Source organism: Vigna umbellata, chromosome 2 (genome assembly GCF_029865625.1).
Source record: "Vigna umbellata cultivar VRB3 chromosome 2, Vumbellata_1.0, whole genome shotgun sequence".
Classification (NCBI taxonomy): Eukaryota; Viridiplantae; Streptophyta; class Magnoliopsida; order Fabales; family Fabaceae; genus Vigna; species Vigna umbellata.
This window is the reverse complement of record NC_142166.1, coordinates 39,983,804-40,003,773: the sequence shown is the minus strand read 5'-3', so window position 1 is coordinate 40,003,773 and position 19,970 is coordinate 39,983,804. Positions and strand designations below refer to the sequence as shown.

Below are 19,970 nucleotides of genomic sequence, written 5' to 3'. Positions count from 1 at the left end.
TTATATATATATATATATATATATATATATATATATATATATATATATATATATATATATATACTCATTAAAATAAGTTGAAAATTTCTCCAAAAGAAAACATAATAGGATGAAAAATGTTAAAAGTATAAAAACAAAAATACTCATAAATTTATAGATTTATTGTCTTGCAGTTTTAAATATCTCCTCTCGAAAAACTTACTTATCTCTGAGAACCCATAACAGTCTTCTCTACAACAAATACATAAGGTAAGATCTGACCTTGAGTCATGGCTTTTACAAAGTGGAAGAAAATGGAAAAGCTACTTCCTTTGGGGGGTTTATTATTCTAAAATTTTGAACACCACTTGATCACAGGATTTACACTGGAATAGTTTTTCATATAAATTGCCTTTCCTATAACATAAAAACCACAAAGCTTACAGAACTGTGGTAAAAACTAGAAACACATGAACAGTTATAGATAAAAAGCCCTTTTGGTGATGGTGATGGTGATGCATTTTATTCCCTTATGGTGGTAAGGGGATATCAGCCAAGTCTTCTCTGTAAGGAATTTCATTCAACTCTAATTGACCATCAACCATAAACCCCTTTTCTATTGCTGCTTCATTCTTTGTCTCAATATATGTCTTAACAGTGTCTTTTCTGAATGTTAGGTATATTACTGAGCCAACATAAAGTGCCATTAGAGGAAACACTACGATCCCAATCAACACATTTACCACCTTTGGTAGACTGCTATGAATTAACCAACCCACGAACGCAGTAGAAAGGTAGTACACATTGATGCCAATGATTCCCATGCCCAGAATCCATGAGATCACAATTATCTGCACCAAAATTATGTCACTTCAATCTTGCTCCAAGACATAATGGTTAGTGGATACTGCTATATACAATGGATACAAATCTATCATTCTTTTAGGGGAAGAATATAACTCACAATTATAGAATTCTTGTGAGGTCCCATCTTTGTACTGCTGCTGCTGAACTTAAGCAGAGGAATCAAAGCGAATGGAAGCTCAAATGAAAGTATCATCTGCAAAACAATTTAGAATGCAGTTTATTGTGATTTTCAATAGATTTAAATCTACTTTTAGTCTTGAAGTGAAATTAAAATTTATTTTTATCTCAAATTTTGATATATTTTAATCTTTAAAATTTAAAAATAAATATATATAATTCTTTTAAACTGAGTTATAAACCATGTTTTAAGCTTATATTTGAGTTAGAATATATTAGATGGTGTAATCGACTCAAACATTAATCTAAGAAGATTATATATATTTATTTTTAAAATTTAAATATCTAAATGTATCAATGTTGAGTTAATCAATGCTCTTAGAACATTTACTAGCAGGACTCATGCAAACAAAGAAAAGAAAAACAAGTTGTAGAATATACAAACCGATGCAATGATGATGAGCCGACCAGCTCCTTGAGAACCCCCAATGATTGAAACAATAAGACTAGGTGTTATGGCAATGCATCTAGTCATAAAGTTTCTGATCCATGTTTTCATCCTCATGTCCAAGAAACCCTATTGCATCAAACCAGCAACTTGAGCATACCCTTCATCAAATTATAAAAAAATACAGTGTTCAATGATATTCCTAAGTAACCTGCATGATGTATTGCCCTGCATAGGTTCCAGTGATGGCTGAACTTTGTCCTGAGGCTAGCAGTGCTATAGCATAAATGGTAGAGCTCGACCGTCCCAACACGTTCTACAAGCAAAGGACAACAATTTTTCGTGTCAGATAAATTGGAACTGAAATAGGATTAAACTTAACATCATGATTTCACTATGGAAAATTCTGTAGTGAACTGAGTAATCAACCTTGAGAAGGAAAGAAGCAGAGTTAAGGGTAAGATCGCTGCACTTATCAGCACTTTCTGCAGAAAGATTGTCAGCAGCGCAAACAGTTCCCGACACAGAAACCATTGCAACATTGATTAGGAATGCCACAAACAATGCAAAGCCACTTTCTATGAGAAAGTATCTACATGCATCCTGTGCAATCAAGCAAATATGTCATATTGAGCTTGTTTTAAAGTTTGTCACTTATTAAAAGCTTTCTTTATTTTCAGAGTGCCTTACATTGATGCCACGCACGGAACTGGGTACTTTTCTAGACAGGACCAGAGCAGAGTGGAGGAAAAGGTTGTGCCTGCATTTTGTCAACGGCTAAACTTTAGGCAGTGAATCCTTGAAGATATCAGTTTATAAACTTAGCTTGGTTGGGTGCATTATGCTAATCAACTATAGCAAAATTAAAACATGCTATCGTTATACCTTATATATGATTAATTTTCCCAGTTTATCCTAGTAAAGAAAATTCCAACAGATTCATTCATCCTTATGTGGTGTTTATGGGAGAAAATGAAAAAAAGTAGTAATTAAGTAGAAGGAAAAGAGGAAGTGTACGGCATGACAAGGGCACCCAAAAGAGCAATAGCATCCCCTGTAGCTCCCTGACCACTGAGTTTTGGCACAAACATTCCTTTCAATACACCAGAAGCAGGTGGTTTTACGTAGCTCATTTCCCCAAAGAAACATCCAGCCATTACAAAAACTAGCACTGATATCAGCAGTTCCAACTTCCTTACCTGCGCACACAGTAACACTTACGAAATTGTAATTGAAAGTATATGTATGATCGAAGAAAATTAACCAATATCATGACATTTTTGTATCTTAATGAGTTAGGATAATGATTCTTAATTATTACAACAACAACAAAGAGAAGCAAAATTACCCCAAATCTCTGCAGACCAAGAAATAAGAGGGTGCTGCAGCCAGTTATGAGAACTCCTGCCCATACAGGGATGTGGAAAAGTATGTTCAACGCGAAGGCTGTGCCAATCACTGTCATAATCAAGTTTGGATCTGATTAATCACTGTCATAATTATTTTTTAACATCAAGAAACCAATAGAAATTATGAAAATTAGGATTTTCAACCTGTGTCAAATGTCAGGTTGGATTAAGAGGGATGCCTCATTTGAATATATTCTATTGTTTGAACTAACTTCTTTCATACTTTTATTAGAGGAGGATCTAAGTACATTGACTAAAATAAATGTTTATAGGAATGCAACAATTTCAATGAACATTAATATATTATAAAAATATAGTAATTAAAAATTAAAATAATAACTTATACAATTAGATAAATAAATAAATTAAGTTAAATCATTCAAATATTATTAAATAACAATTTGTTTTTAAGAATATCAAAATATGAACATGCATAATTAAAAATAGTAATATTTGTAATGATATTTTTAAAATTTTATTTTTAACAGACAAGGTGTCAAACGTATTTCTTTTTAACTTTTGAATTAAATAAATTGAGTTTAATTTAACTAACATTCAAAAATTATTTTCTTTTTCAACTACCTTAACTCGAATCCAGATTGATCAATAGATTTGAAATCATTATTGACCAACTAATTAAAACCATCCTTTATAGATGTTTACATATTATTTTGTTGTCTATATATAACATGCTGCTGGAGATCTTACTTCAATTTAAAAAATATAAATATATACAAATCTTATCTTATAAATTATATAAATTGATATTGTAAAATTAAATTAGATTTAAAGTGTATTTCATGATATATTTAATATTCCTTCTTCTCTTAATTTTCTTTTTCGTGCAATATATCTCTGAATTTTAAAAATAGCTGACAGGGTGTTTTTTTCAGGACATTATAAGATTTCGATTGAAAGTTGAAAGGGAAAAAAAGAAGGAAAACCTTCAGGTATGTCTGCAGCTATGACAGCGAGCTCAGCTAATAACCACAAGCAGTACTTTACCAATAATGGATATTCCGCTTTACATAATTCTGAAAGGTGTTTTCCTGCAAACTCAAAACCACAACATTAAAACTATCGATCTCATGCAATTGCTCATCGATATTCCACTCTCTGTTTTCGATCTTACCGGTGGTTACGCCCAGATTCGCAGCCAACGATTGAATTATAAGCGCAAACACCAGTCCAATGAGTATTACCCACAGCAGCTACCACAACACAATACAAAATTTCAAATTTAGAGCTTTTACAAACAAAAACTTGAGAGGATTCAACTTCTCTACCAACACTCAGAAATTACAATATTGATTTGATAGGTTTGAAGGAAAATGGAAAGAAATTGTGGGTTGAACTCTACTGTCAAAATACTAATGACAATTAACATTTGCTGATATAGAAAAAACTTGAATATCTCTAATTTTTGGCATGTATATACTGACGTTTGTTCATTCAGAGTTAGAGTAATATTGCTGTTTAATTCATATACCTCATATTTGTGATTAGCTCCAGCTTGCAGATCAGTTTCCACTGCATGTGTAAATGGCAAAGAACAACTTAGCTCACAGAGATACAAGTAAACGTGATAAAGGGTATGAACAATTTAGAGTGAGAGAATTACTGTTTCCAGGATCAAGGTAAGCCAAGGAAACCAGAAAGCCAGGACCCACATACGACATGAACTTTTTCCACCCAGGCTTCTGTGATCGACACATCAATGTTAAAATATATCTGATATACATATATCAGATGGATGAAGCTAATTCACAACACATCAATGTTAAAATATATATGATATGCATAAATGCACTTCCTTTACTCTCTGATCGAGCTCGTATGAAAACGTTTAACACATGATATGCAAAATACACGAAGAACTGTATAAAAGTTTCAGAAATCTTATAAGAAGAAAGGCAGAATGACAGAGAAAGAAGGAACCTCATGATTTGAAGAGGCGTCGTGCTGAGATGGTGTAGGAAGGTTGTTAGAGGGAGAGACATTGACTGCGAGTATGCGGTTACTACCTCCATTAACTCCCTTTGGTTGCTGTTGCATCAAGCTAGCCATCTATCAGTCTTTTTGTTTTTGTGTGTGCATGCAAGATGAAGGGTGGTTGAGTGAATAAAAGTAGTTGTATAAATTTGTATATTTATAGTCAATACTCCATAGTTATCACTGGTTTTCTGTTGAGACAACTTAGACTTCCATTTTCATGCCTCTTAGTCTCAGCTAGCTGACACCACGTAGGATATTGTTTTATTGCAGATGGCATGAATCACAGTCCGTTTTGACCTTCTTCACCTTATAACTATACTAATGATGATATGCTATCATACATTTTTACATTCATTTAATACAAAAAAATAAAAATAAAATTTTTAGATTTAAAAATAAAAATAAAAATAATATCAAATAAATATAAAAAATTTAAGTGTGTCAAAAAAATATTATTCTATAATTATATTAGTCTTATATTATTTATGTTTTCTGTAACTTTTCATTGTTCAAGGAAAAATATCCTTAAAAAACTAATGCAAGAAGTATTTCCCATCTCAAATATGTTAAGAAAAACTCGAATTAATTATCACATCTTATTCTAGAGTCTGGAATTATCACATCGTGTATCTTATGAAATTGAAAATTAAAGAATGACAGTATATTTAAACTATTAATAATATCGACTTATGTGAAACTAATAAATTCTACAACTTTTTAACCGTAGAATGATAAGTGATTAATCAATCTTTAGATAGTTTACTCAAGAAAAACTCGTTAATATTTTGTAAACTCAAAATATTTTAAGTTATATTATTAATGGGGCCTTACAAAATTTAATTTATTTATGTTAATTAATGCAGTGATCAAGATTCAAGTCTGTTTTATATTTATTTGTAGAAAAAAGGTGTCGACATAGTTGATATTTATTTAATATAAGTTATCGCTTGAATAAGATTTGTGCCAACGAACAAAAGTTGCTATCATTTTTCATTGATCCATTCAACTGATTTTATAATTGATATTTAATTTTTTATGACATCATTTTACTTCTTTTTTTCTCGGTTGAAAGAAAAAGTGGCAAGTACAACTTTTTAATTTAATCATATTGTGTGCCTTGACAAGATGATTAATATTGAATGGATTTATCTTCTTCCACATCATACAACATACTGGTTGTAAATTAGTTTTTGGAAAGACAGATTTTTGGATATCTTCATTTGTCAAAGAGTTAAAGAATAGAAATGAATGACCATTATAACTCATGGACCATGTGAGAAAAAATTATCATTAGTGGTTTTTTTTTATTGATCTATTATTATGGATCTAGATATTTTTTTTATTTACGTAAATGGACAAGTCGTACAGCTCCACACGACTTCAAATGAAGAAGTCATGCATAGGATGCATGACTTCTACACTGACACAATAAAAAAGTTGAAGTTGTGTACCTTGACACGTTTTCAGGCACGGATAATCAATTACAAGCATATGTAATCGATTACACAATATTAAAGTCGTGCAGGAGGACCACAACTTCACTAGTAATTGATGACAAGTGTAATCGATTACCAGTGTTAAAATTTGAATAAAAGGGTTTGATAATCGACTACAATGTTTTTGTAATCAATTACTAGAGGGAAAAAAAAGCTTAAAGCTAAGTTAAAATATGAATTACATTCATGGAAAGAGTATCAGACACCTCATGTTATGTTATGGAAAGAGTTTTTTTGTCATGTGACTATAAGGGTTCAAATATTGTAAACTCATTCTCCAAATAGATGAAGTCTTTCTAACAAGTGATTGCTCAAGATGACAATAGAAATCTTTTTCCATTGCCATTTGGTATAAATTAGTCATTGATATAGTTTTTTTTCAATTACTTCAAGGGCATGTTACCCATCAACAAAATCTTTGCATCATCACTGATAGAGGGAAGGGTATCATATCAACCTTAAGATCAGAAGAAGTTGGTTATAGGAAGAGGGTGTTATAAACTTTGTTTATTGCATATGTCATCTAGCCTCCAACTTCAATAAACTTGGGGTGCTAATTAACTAATTTTTACTACCAATTCACTTTTTAATTTTCATACATTGAAGTCTTATAATTTTAATTTTATTATATTCTTACAGCTTACGAGGTAAAGCAACCAATTGTGATGGCACAACTTACCGTAATGAGAGACCAATTCCTCCAACAAGTAGCTTGAATAGATAAAATTCAATTAAAGAAATGGTCTTAGGCTTTAGATAGAAACAGAAGATATGGACATATGATCACAAATCTTGCTAAGTGCATGAACTCTGTGCTAAAGGGAGCATGTTTATTGCCAATTTATGCTCTAATCAAAACAACATTTGAGAAGACACAATCATGGTTTGTTGAACGAGACTTAAAAGCACAATACATGTTGCAAGCACAGTACCAATATCTAAAAAATATTACTGACATTATTCAAAAAAATCAACAACAATCAACATTTTGTCATGTTCATCATTATGATCGAGAAAATTCTGAATTTGATGTTCTGGAAATCTCAACACCCCACCAGTATCACCCACGTTCAATTTCGTAAACGTTAGGCTAAATGAATGATGGTGTGATTGTGGTCACTTCTAAGCTAATCGTCTCCCTGTGTTATTATGTCATAGTTGTTTATGCATATTCACATATACCACTAACCCAATATATCAATCCGGTTTACCCTCTTCACAATATTTACAAGACATATGAAGTACAATTTCAGCCCCACCAAAATGAAGATTATTGGTCTGTGTATATTGGTCCAAACTTCATACCAGATCCTCAAATGTGACGCAAGGCATCAGGAATACCAACTACTACTTGAATCCATAATGAGATGGATCAGTCGACCTCGAATAAACCCAAAAAATGTTCTTACTGTCGCAACGAAGGTCATCATAAGGGGACATGTCCATATCCTCAATAATTATTACATCTTTGTATTAATAATTTATTAATATTAATAAACTACATTTTTGCTTTATATTATATCTTATTTTCTACTTTAACAAACAATTAATCCAATTTATGATGATTATAAAGGAAACATGACTAATTTTTTATGCACAAATCTTTTTGGTAATTCGAATTTCCATGAATGTAATAAATGTAATTCATATTTTAACTTAGTTTTAAACATTTTTTTCCTTTGGTAATCGATTACAACAACACTGTAATTGATTACCATGTCCTTTTTATTCAAATCTTTACACTGATAATCGATTACAGTAGTGGTGTAATCAATTACCAGTAAAGTCGTGGCTCCCTGTACAACTTTAACATCGTGTAATCGATTACAAGTTCTCGTAATCGATTATCAGTGCCCAAAAACATGTGAAGGTGCACGACTTCAACTTTTGTATTGTGTTAGTGTAGAAATCGTGCATCCCATACATGACTTCTTCATTTGAAGTTGTGTGTGGGTTGCACGACTTGCTCATTTATGTAAAAAAAATTGCCTATATATGGAATAACCATATCATTTTTGCCTAGATATGTAAAAAAATCCATTAGTAAAAATGTTAGAATTTCTAATTATACTAACCAAAACATGAACATTCTATCAAATATTTTAGTAAATTAAACTCAATATTTTTATTAATTCCAATTTTATATGATTTTAAATAAAATACATGTATTGCAGCTTTGTTGCATGCCTTCCCTTACATCATACTTCATATATTTTGAAAAACAACTCTTATTTAAGGCTTCAAAATCTTTGTCTCCTTAATTTTATAGTTATTTGATTATTAAGTTCTTTGTACAATGATTTAAAAAAAAAATAAGTAGGTTGGTAATTTATTTTTAAAGTAAAAAAATGTTGATAATTGTTCAAATTTACATCCCATAATTACAACTAATTGTATTACTTTTTTATTCCATAGCCTACACTAATGTAAAATAGACTTTATATAACGACATATTACTAATCCATTAGGTATAAAAGGTGATGCAGTGACAATTTTGTAAATAATGTGAGATATTCTATACCAGTTGAACTAAAAATTGGTATAGAAAGTGATACAATGGAAAGTTTGTAATACATTACCAAGTTTTTCTATAGTAGTTAGATTTAAAACTGATATAGAAACTTAAATATTCAATTATTTTAATTTGAAAATGCATATATTATACCGGTTATTCGCTGTAACTGGTATAATATGTTATATTTTCATATTCTCTCTAGCATCTTATATGAGTTTCTTCCTCATGCTCTATCCCAGAACTAACTCTCTTTGTGAGTTTCCATTCCTTTGTGTTTGTGTTCACTTTCCTCCATTGTCTTCACTTTCCTCCATTGTCACTAACTTTAGTGTTTGTTCTTCATCCTTATTACATTTGTGGTAATCTTATTGTCTTTGAATTCGCGCTCTCGCTGTCACTGCATTAGTGTTGGTCTCACTGTCCCTACATTGGCATTGCTCTCCTTGGTCGTCGCTACTTCTCCCTTTTTTGATGTTGTCGTTTGCTTTGCATCGTAGTTACGTTCGCTCTTATGTTGTGATGGTGTTAATAGTGCTCTGGTGGTGCATTTCCCTTCTTCCTCTTACACTTTCACATTATGTTGTGGTGGTCGCTCAATGCTGGTAAAAGTCACTCTCCTTGTTTAGGTTTTTGGTGTAGCATAGTTCAGGTAAGCTTCAAGTCTCATAATCTGTTTTTCGTGTTTTTCTTAAAGCATAGTTCCTTCAAGCCTCAAAGTATGGTACCCTTTTGAAAGCCCCCATCCCCTCCCATTTAACTCTGATCTTTTTCTTCAAATTTAGCTTATATAATGTGAAATTTGTTTAATATGATCTTTTGTGTTTATTTACTTGAATAAGTGTGTCTTTGTTCTGTTTAATACTCAATGTTGGATGTTGTGTGACAATATATGGTAGGTTGTGTGATGCGTTGAAGGGTATTTGAGCTTAACCAAGGGAGGGTGAACAAGTGATGTATAATAGGCCGCTAAACTATCATGGTCTTTAAGTTTGAATTTTGTTTTTCTTTCTATTGCTAAGTGGATAATGAAGGGTGAGGGTTTTTGTTGTGACCATTTTCGTTGAATCAAACATTAGAAGTTTTGTATTTTTGGTGGTCATCAAAATCCCCAAAGGATTTCTTGGCAAAAAAAAAATGGACATTGGTACGAGTCTTAATTAATAGGACCATTTAATAATGAGATATTAGTCTCTTGAATTTTTATGACTTTTAACTAACTAGCAACATACAATAGCTATGTTGACAGTGAATATAGGAGAACCTTTTGGACCTAAAAAGAGAGAATGTTTCCATTTAAATATTTTGAAGTGAGGTGTAAACAACCAAATCCATGGATTAATTATTTATGTGATTGTTTGGTGGTAGAACTAAGTTCATATATTGGACTTCATTTTTGCTTGTTTCTAGGTTAACTTTACATATTATTGGTAGGGTTAAGTTCAAATTTTTAGGTTGTAGGATGAGTTAGTGGAGTAAAGCACACATGTATTGTTCACTCCTTAGGGATGTGAGGACATATCAGCGATCGCCATTGGTCATCCAGAGCATCACGGACTTGTTCATGGTGTTGTAAAATTTGAAGGCATCCAATAATTCTTTGATCCTCCATCAACTCCCCATAAAGTTCATCTCATTGAGGAAGTCCTCAGGTTTATGAAAGAAGAAATGATAAAGGAGATGAAGACGAGATTTAAAAGGAGATGAAGAAGTATTATGATGTGTAGACACAATTTTTAGCAGACATGATTAGAGTTAGCCTCTTCCTCAGCTCAGCTAAGTAATCCCCCTCGACAGCTTTCTCTTATTTGTATAAGCACAAATGGGAGTTGTGATGTTCCCCCTCAAGAAGATTCTCTCACTATTGATGCAGACTACAAGTTGTCCATTGATGATCCCTTCGAGTGTTTGGTTGTATACATTTGAGATGTTACTACTCAAGTCCCTATGCCCACTCTAGAGGTTGAGACAGTGGGACAAGACCCTGAATTTTTTATCCTCTGGCCAATTAGATTAACAAAAAAACAATTGTAAAGGAGGTAGTTGTTTTAATTAGCATTTTCTATTTCTTATTGGTGTATACTAATGTTATTTAAGTCTTTGAATGTGTATAATAGGTTGGAGCACAATGGGTGGAAGATGTGAATGAATCCCACCAGAGCCACCGCAACCAAATAACTTGGTGCAATGACAATGACTATTTCCCTAACACCTATACAGTTAGAAATGTCTATTGAAGTCACAAACAAGACTCCTACCTCATTTTTTTAATATGTCAAAAGCATGTTTTTGAAGTTCTCTCCCACACTGATATGTTATGTATATCAATAATACAACTTTGGTTGTTGTAAGTAAACTTTTAATACTTTTATCAAGTTTGAATATATTTAATACATGATGCTAACATTATTTATTTTCAATGTTTAAGGTATTTACATCATAGATACATTAAGAGGAAGAATACACACTTATATGGGTTTATTGACCTTGTTGTCATTCAATTTGTTGAGAATAAAGGTGAAGAGGTGCATCAATACTTATTAGAGGCATTTGAAAATGGAAAAAAGAAGAAGTGTACTTAACACCTTATTTGTAGCAATAAGTATGTCTTTTATAAATTAAATTACATTAACGTAAAATTTAATTATATCTAATATTATTTAAATCTACAAAGATCACTAGAAATTGGTAGTAGTTCTTCCTCAACGGTCACTTGTGATTATTTTTTGTTCATTACACAAGTCACCTAAAACTTGAGCAATTAAAAGTACATTACAAGCGTAAGTTTTTTATTATGTTTATTTGTTGTGTTATATAATATAATTTTACTGTTACAACTAGGTACAATTTTAATGTACATTAACTTTTATAGTGGTTGAGGCTTATTCGAAATTAAAGGAAAAAAATATCGTTTCTAGAGAGAAGTTGTAGTTCACTACACCAACTATAAGTAGTTGATCTTCAAAGTATTGAACTATAATTAATTATCAAGTTTATGATATTATGTGATAAGACATAAATAAAATCATATTTGTAAATATTGTTGACTTATGGGATCTAGTAATATATGTATAATTTATAACTCACATCTTAAGTATTTATCACTAAAAGATTTTTGACTTAAATTGTTCATTGCGCATATTTTCAATGACATTTCCATTGGAGCAAGAAGTCTTAAAGAAAGTTCATGAACAGTGAGCTTTATTTCTTTTAAGTGTTTACAGAAGATGATGTGAGATATTTTATGAGTTTTCATGTAAATATTATATATATATATATATATATATATATATATATATATATATATATATTATTTAATGATGTTAGGATGTATAGTCATTATTTGATGAGGTTATGATATATAGTCATTATTAGGTTATTAGATGCATATTCATTTTGAGGTTAATCTTTTATTACATTAAATATTAGAACTTTGAATAGAAATATATGTTGGTTGGTTGTTCTGGATTGATAAATATATGTTATCTGACTTTTCTTGAATGAAAATATATGTATATATGCAGATTTTGTAGGTGATAAAGGAGCATAAAAGATGGTTATTTAAAAAAACAAAAAAGAAACTCACATTCTATAGTGATAAAGCAAAAATCGATATAAAAAGTACCCATTCTATATCATTTTAGTTTTAACAAGTATAAAATTTAGATTTTTTTAAAAAAAAACTGTAATACTTTCTCTATTAGTTTGAACTATAATCGATATAAAAAAGTAATTTTTATATATGTAAAATTTTATCTTTTAAGTAAATATTCTATATTGATTTTAGTTTCTGTATTGATTTTTGAATCGATATAAAAAATTAATACTTTTTATATTTTTGTTTTTACATCGATTTCAAAATCAATAAAAGAAAAACATTTTTTAATTTTTTATAAAAAGTTTATTTTTACTAATATAATTTATATTTAAATTTTGATATTTATTACTATTCGAAATTGTTAAAGGGTTGTAGAGTAAAAAGTGGGTCGTGTAGATATTTTTTTTCATATATATATATATATATATATATAAAGATTTTGTGATATTTATAGATATAAAAATTTTCAAATATATTGATATAGGGTTAATGAAAAGTATGTTGGCAATAATATATTACAGTAGCACATAGTGAGTTTAGTGTCCGAAATAGTTGTTTATCATATTAATTTCATTAAATGAGATATTGACACAGGATTAAATGATAAGAATATTATGCATAGATTAATACATAAAATAGAAATTATGAATTGTATAAACTCGCTGTGAGAGCGTTAAGTTGAAAGGATGAGTAGAAATTATGAATTATATATGTCTTTTCTTACATTTAATATTCAATAATATTATATACTTTTTTTAAAAAATCATTTAATTAATATTTAAAATGGTAAAAAGTTAGCATAAATGTTGATACACATATACTTACTTTTTATGAAGATGAAAAGGAGACAAAAAGAAAATATCATATGTGATTAGGACAAATCAGTGGTCATGACCAGTTATATAAAGTTTAATAAGATATATTTATCGATGAATAGGCAAATGTTCTTAGTAGTTGTCTTGAATTGGAAATTGGTCAATGAAGTTGTTTAATTAGCACATAGCAATTTGTCTATTTCTAATTCGTGATGAATCCAATTCATTAAGTTCCTGGTTTTGAGCATCGTCAAACTGTTAAATAGCAGTGAATTTGAATATTTTATAAGGATCAATGATTCTATGTCTTGAAGACAATCTGCTGAGAGTCATTTTCATGAACAAAACAAAATAAATTGATTCTCTCCACACCATTGCAAAGTTGGTTTTATATAATTAATACATATTAATTAATTAATTAACATGGCTTATAAGTTATATTTCATCATATTGTGTCATGAATCCACCCATTTGTCTGGAATAGATGCTTTTATTAGCATTATATGAAAGCAGACAAAAGCAATTAGAGGAATTAGTAGTTGAAAACTCTCGTAATAAAATTTATGTGTGGTGTGGCCTGCAAAATGCATGTTTCTAGTTAAATGACCATATATGCAAGTTGCAGAAGGTGACATATTGATCTTTAACATTATGCAGCACAACATAGAATATATATGTAGTGTGAAAAGTATGTTCTTGAGATACGTGTTGTATGATTCATCAGATTCTTAAAATATAAGAACACAACTGAAATGGACGTATTGTAAAGTCATAGAAAAAAATAACATAAAAACATAAATTTTTATATTTTTGAAAAAAAAATAGTATTAAGTAAAAATATTATTTCTTCGTCATAAAAAATGATGATAAAAAAACATAACAAAACGTGTTGGTTTGGACTTAGTGAGGGTTTTATGAAGTTAAATTCAACTATTAATTTATTCTGTTACAAGTTGACTTCTTAGAGAAAAGATAAATGGATAGGGGAGTCGTTTTTTTGGTTTAATGATAATCTTGAAAAAGAAATTACGTGAATAACTCATTATTCTTCTTAATTATTTAAATAATACAAATCACTGTTCAAAAGAGGCTGGATGAACTGATTTCTCAACATGTAATTTACGAGGATGTTTTATTTTAGTTTTTGCTTGAAGAAAATATATTTGAATTGTTTTAATGAAATGTCAATGCTGCAAATATCTAAGTCAAATAAAAATAAAATGAAAGCTATCTGTTATTCAATTATGTCGTGATGAATTGTAATAATTTTTATTTTTATTATCGTATAAAAAGTTGACAGAGATCCACTGGTCATTCGTATGATCTTTTTAATATTTATTTATAACTTATATATATATATTTACATGACATGGCGTAACTATCTTTCAGTCTGAGCAAAAAAAACCTCTTCAATTCCGTTACGCACACACGAAAGCCCACTCCCCAAAAAGCTAAAGTCCAAAAATAGCCCATCGTTACTCTTTCAGAAAAGCCCAAATCCGGCCCATTCAGCATCGCTAATGGGCCTGGGCGACGACGCTACAGAAGACGACGCCGTGGAAGCCCGGAACGGCGAGAGCGATTTCGTCGACGACAAGGACCACCGACCAATGGTCTCTAGCTCCGACGTATAGTCCTCTTCAACCACTCGCTTCTGAACCATCTTCCTCCGCTGCAGCCGCCTCAAAAACGGCGAAAAGAAACAACCCGACGACACGGTCTCGGCTCGGGTGAGGAGGGGCCGCTCGAACCGCCACCGGTCGGACCGGCCCCTCGCAGCGGACCGGAAGGAGCGTGTCCGCGGCTCCTCCGAAGAAAGGAGGTAGGAGCCGGCCGGCGGCGGCGGCCTCAGCTTCATTGACGGCGAATCGAGCTTCTGGTGATGGTGCTTTTGCTGCACTATGGGAAGCCCGGGCTTTACCTCCCATTTGAAAGGAACTGCTCCTGGTTTCTTAAACGAATCATGATCGTCATACTCTACACTTGCACCCATTGTGTTCGATTTTATTAATACTGTTACTATTTTAAACAAATTTCAAAACCACAGCAGCAATGGTTTGTGAATTGCGAGTGTGTTTGTAGTGCAGACAATGGTGTATTTATATGGTGATGTGATGAGCAGTGATTATGTTCTGAGCTTGCGAAATCAAAGGCATGGATTAGTGGGGACTCTAAGTTTGGCCCACACGAGGTGGGACTTACGTGTCCATTTTGACACGAGTATCTGACTTTGTCATTGTCTTGAGTAACTCCATTGGAGAAAAGTGAGACACGCACCATGTGACGGAGCTTTGTGTAATGGACTTTCTGGGACTCACATTTTAAAATTGAAACGTCTTTTGAGAAATCATATTATGGCCCTACCTTTTTTGCTGCATTTCTTCCCAGGATTTGAAAATAACAACCACTAACTTCTCCTGTTTCAGCGGACATAAATTTCTCCATTTTTTAGTTATTGGTTTTGTCTTTTACGAGCTCCGGAGTCCCCACTCAGTACAACAACTGAACGTTCAAGCAGCCTCAATGAAGTATAGTCAACTGGTAATATCATGAGCACTTAGTAAAAGGGGTTATTCCTCACACAATATGATGAATCAAGAATTATATCTCTGCTGTTGGAGAAAGATATCAGGTAAAAAAAAAGGTTCAAATTGGTAGGTAAAAGAATAGTATGTAGGGTGCATTTTCAGTGGGACAAGTTGGGGCATGTGTAATCATTTAGAAGAGGTTGACAGTGGCATTTGAAAGGGGAGGAGTTGTTTTTGGCGCCACTAGAGTAAGACAAGGTGAGGTGGTAGGCCAACAATGGCCTTAATTGTAGGTTATGAGTAGTAGGCGTAATGACTCATGATGACACTACCATTCAACACCAACGTTAATAAATCATTTTCTTCAAAAAAAATAATACCGATGAACGTCCTTTTGAGCAATTACAGCTTCCAGAAGGTAATAATACTCAGCATGCTGACCCTTGAATTAATTAGTAGCTTCATAAGTTTTTATCTTTTTATTATTCAGTCAACTTATTTTGTAGTCAATGTTTTTCATTATTGTTCTTCCTCTTTGGTTTGTCTCCCTTACTTGTATAATGGCATTTTATGCTCCTTGTTCCGAATGTACAGCATTGATTTAAGTTGCATTGTTCTTCTCTTGTTTTCTCTCGATAAATATTTTTTTTTTCATGCTGTTCATGATTGGATTTTGTGTTCGTGTTTGAACTGTGAAGGGCGGGAGGATGCAAGTAACTGTTAAGAGGGCTAGACTTAAGTTTGTATACTCCCTGTGCTGTCATGAATTGTTCCATGGTTTTTTCCTGTGGATGAGTTCCGAGTTTAAATTATATGCTTTATGCACTGAGCTCCACCCTATATATGGCTTATCTATCTATCTATCTCTGTTTAGTTTGTTTGATATTTAGTATTTTCTCACCATGGCTACAACTCTGGCCTTCTCTCCTTTCCGCTACCCTCTCTCCTTAGGGTTTTGCTTTCCTTCTTCCAACCCCATGCGCTCCTTTGTGTTCCTTTCGAAAAAAGCATAGAGTTTGTTCTGCTCTTCTTCAGAAGCGTGCTTGTTCTTCTTCTTGTTCGTGCTGCTATTCTTCTCTGAAACTTGCTTTGTCTACGATCCTGCTTCATGCTCTGTTCTCTGTCTTCTGCAATGTGGACGTTATTGTTCATGTTCTTCGGTCAGAGTAATTTGGTCTGATTAATTTCTACAATGCTTTTCAATGAACCTCTTATTCAATTGAGGTCTAATTTTGATTGTTTTGCTTTTATCCTCCGTTGACCAACCTTCTTGAGTTGCAAAATGATATATATCATGTGACATCACCCTTCCTACATCTAGAGAATATTTCTTAAGTATGTTATACACCATATGCCATATGGTAGCTTCAATGAAACTTTGCCAGTAAAAAATGTGTTTATGTATGAGTTCTGTGGTAGAAAAGGTGACAAGATAATAAAAACTAGGTTTAAACCCTCGAACTGTCCTTGTATTTGTATGGGAATCTCAAGTGGGTCCTCGTATTTGCAATTATCTCAATTGGGTTTAAATATTTGAAAAATTGAGTCAATTTTATCATGTCCGTTAAGTTCTCACAAATGGCGTTAAACTGTGAGGACATGTTTATGTCGATGTGCATTGTATGATTAGGTGAAATTTTTATTTAAATTAAAGAATTATGAAATGGAAAATTTGAATTAGTTTATGTTAAAATAATAGATTAGGGATTGAGAAGGGTTAGGGAAGAGTGAATTGAAAAGGGAATTAAGGATTTGGAATTTGAAGACCATTAACCATCGAGCATTCTTCATCCAGTCAGGCCATGGGCCTCGCCGCCGGTCGCGGTCAGAGCTTTGTCGACGGCAGTCACTCCTCGACTCTTCGTGTTCTTCATCGTCGTGACTGAGTTTATTGTGACTGGGTTTACACTTGTAGTTGGAGGAATAAATGCAGTTTATAGTGAGATTGAGAATAGATTAAAGGATCTTGAGACCTAAAGTCCCTCATTCATAGAATAGATTAAATTTTGGCAGTTCTGTAAGCAGACAACACAATCAAGTTCTAACAGTCAAAACCTAAGACCTAAAGTCCCTAATTCATAGAGTAGTGATGACAGACTCAGTAGACTACCAATGAACAAAGAACTTTAAGTAGCCAGTGGCTGAAGTATCTCTACAATCAGTCGAGCAGTGACTGCCAAAATTGCACCAAATTTTTGGCCTCGCGAGCGCCGCCACGAAACATCTCCATGAAAGCCCACCATCAATGCCACCTTCAACGCGCCAGTACCAAACCTGTACTCAGAAAAACCAGAAATAGCAGGAACCCCAAATCAATTTCATCAATTCGTCTTCTTCGTGCAATACCTCCATGGCCGCTGCGATTCGCAAATCTCTATGAGCCTCCTCCATGGTAATAACAAGAATCCCGAACTTGTAGAGTAGGGGAACCCTTCTGCCATGAGTCTGCCATCACCTAACACACAGACCTGTAGAAAATCAAAAACAGAGAAACTCCCAAGAACCAACCAAATCGCAACGTTCCTTCGCACTTCACCATCATCGCAAGAGACCACCGTGAACAGAGAGCCACCCGACGCGAGTTCAATTTCACTGCCAGCATCCGTACAAGCAGTGCCATCGCGAGATCAATTCCACCTTAAAATCAATCTCCTTCGCGCCTACACTACGTGTGACGGCACAACCTTTTCCTCCCCTCTACAGAATGAAAAACCCTAATTTGCCATGTCATAATTCTTTAATTTAAATAAAAATTCCACCTAATCAAACAATACACATCAACATAAACACGTCATCACAGTTTAACGCGGTCTGTGAGAACTTAACGGACAGGACAAAATTGGCTCAATTTTTCAAATATTTGGACTTAATTGAGATAGTTGTAAATACGAGGACCTACTTGAGATTCCCATACAAATATGAGGACGATCTGAGGGTTTAAACCTAAAAACTAATATGGATTTCTCAAGATATGTAGATTTATTATTTTTGAGGATTTATTTGTGATCAATGGCACAAATTTCCAATAGAAACTTTCTAAAAATTTATGAGGATATCAAAACTTTATAAAGAGTAAAATAATAAACCTAGGATAATATAAGAAAGAAGAGAGAGAAGGAAGAAATTAAGAGAAAAAAGGAGAATGAGAGAAGTGTTGTGTATTTTGGAGGTGAGCATTAACATTTATTTATAGAGTTTGTGAATCAGCCCCAATACCCAAATATTGTGGATGAATCCCACACACACTGTTGGTCAACACGGTTTTAACAAAGAAAAAGAAATGTTGGAGCAAACATGTGCCTTGACTTGCAAAATGCAGTTTTAATGAAACTGACACTAACTGAGTCTTGCGATTTTGACCATGTGAAAAAGCAAGGTTCATAAAATAACATCCATCCCTACTTTCTCTAGCATACTTTTGTAATACAAGTTTTTAGGTGTTTATAACAATCTCCCACAGATTACAAAAGTTGGAAAAGAAAGATAAAAAGAAATAAAGAAAAAATTAGCTTAGGTTTCATAAGATGTAATGCATCGAGAGAAAGTATAGCAAGCTATATGAATTAGTCCTAGATCAATAAACTTAAACACAATATAGTTGATATAGCAAGCTATATGAACCAAATACACTTGACGTGTGCTTGAGGTTTATCAATCACAAAAACTGTCACATAGTAATACATTATCAAGTTTTTCTTGCCATTGTTTCAGTATTTGTTTCAACCCAAATAAGCATTTTAAGTATAGAAATCATTGCCAAAGGAAATTTCCTTCCTTTGTCTTTACTTCTTAAATCCTCACAAAAGGCATCACTATTATTATTATCAACAATTTGAGACATCTCACTAACCTTTAAGAAAAACATATGTTCAAAAAACTCAGCATTTTCGTTTTCGCTATAGAATTACTCTCAAGGATATCACTTTTAAGAACCAGAAACTTATAGGCAATATTATGTTCAGCATAGCTTAAGAACATGCAGTCAAAGGTTTTATAGCCTACTTTTCTTTTCTTAGGATCGTGTAACATCACCTTAGTTAGGCACCTACACACTCTTAGATATTTAAGGTTAGGTTGGTAACCTCTCCACAACTCATAAGGTCTTATATACGGATTTTTGTTGTATGTAATTCACTTTTTTCTTGTAGTGTGTTCTTATCTTCAATCATTTCCAAGTGACGGTAATAATGAACCTTTGTCTGACAA

At 32.5% G+C, this 19,970-nt stretch overlaps 2 protein-coding genes across 2 annotated transcripts; both read right to left on the bottom strand.

Annotated features, from left to right (window-relative positions):
- Positions 1 to 178: 178 nt before the first annotated feature.
- On the bottom strand, positions 179 to 5,043 carry LOC124849037 (metal transporter Nramp7.2-like). The gene is made up of 13 exons (XM_047326881.2): positions 4,759 to 5,043; positions 4,442 to 4,520; positions 4,310 to 4,350; positions 3,953 to 4,031; positions 3,765 to 3,869; positions 2,760 to 2,869; positions 2,429 to 2,610; positions 2,102 to 2,171; positions 1,841 to 2,014; positions 1,623 to 1,727; positions 1,409 to 1,540; positions 944 to 1,039; positions 179 to 830 (listed from the first exon to the last, which is right to left on the bottom strand). Exons 1-13 carry the CDS (start codon positions 4,885 to 4,887, stop codon positions 510 to 512), a joined length of 1,623 nt encoding a protein of 540 aa, XP_047182837.1. The 5' UTR covers positions 4,888 to 5,043; the 3' UTR covers positions 179 to 509.
- A 9,518-nt stretch (positions 5,044 to 14,561) lies between these two features.
- LOC148203979 (hydroxyproline-rich glycoprotein family protein) lies at positions 14,562 to 15,321 on the bottom strand. The gene has a single exon (XM_088105625.1). The coding sequence runs from the start codon at positions 15,227 to 15,229 to the stop codon at positions 14,720 to 14,722; it is 510 nt and encodes a 169-aa protein (XP_087961751.1). The 5' UTR covers positions 15,230 to 15,321; the 3' UTR covers positions 14,562 to 14,719.
- Between the last annotated feature and the right edge of the window lie 4,649 nt (positions 15,322 to 19,970).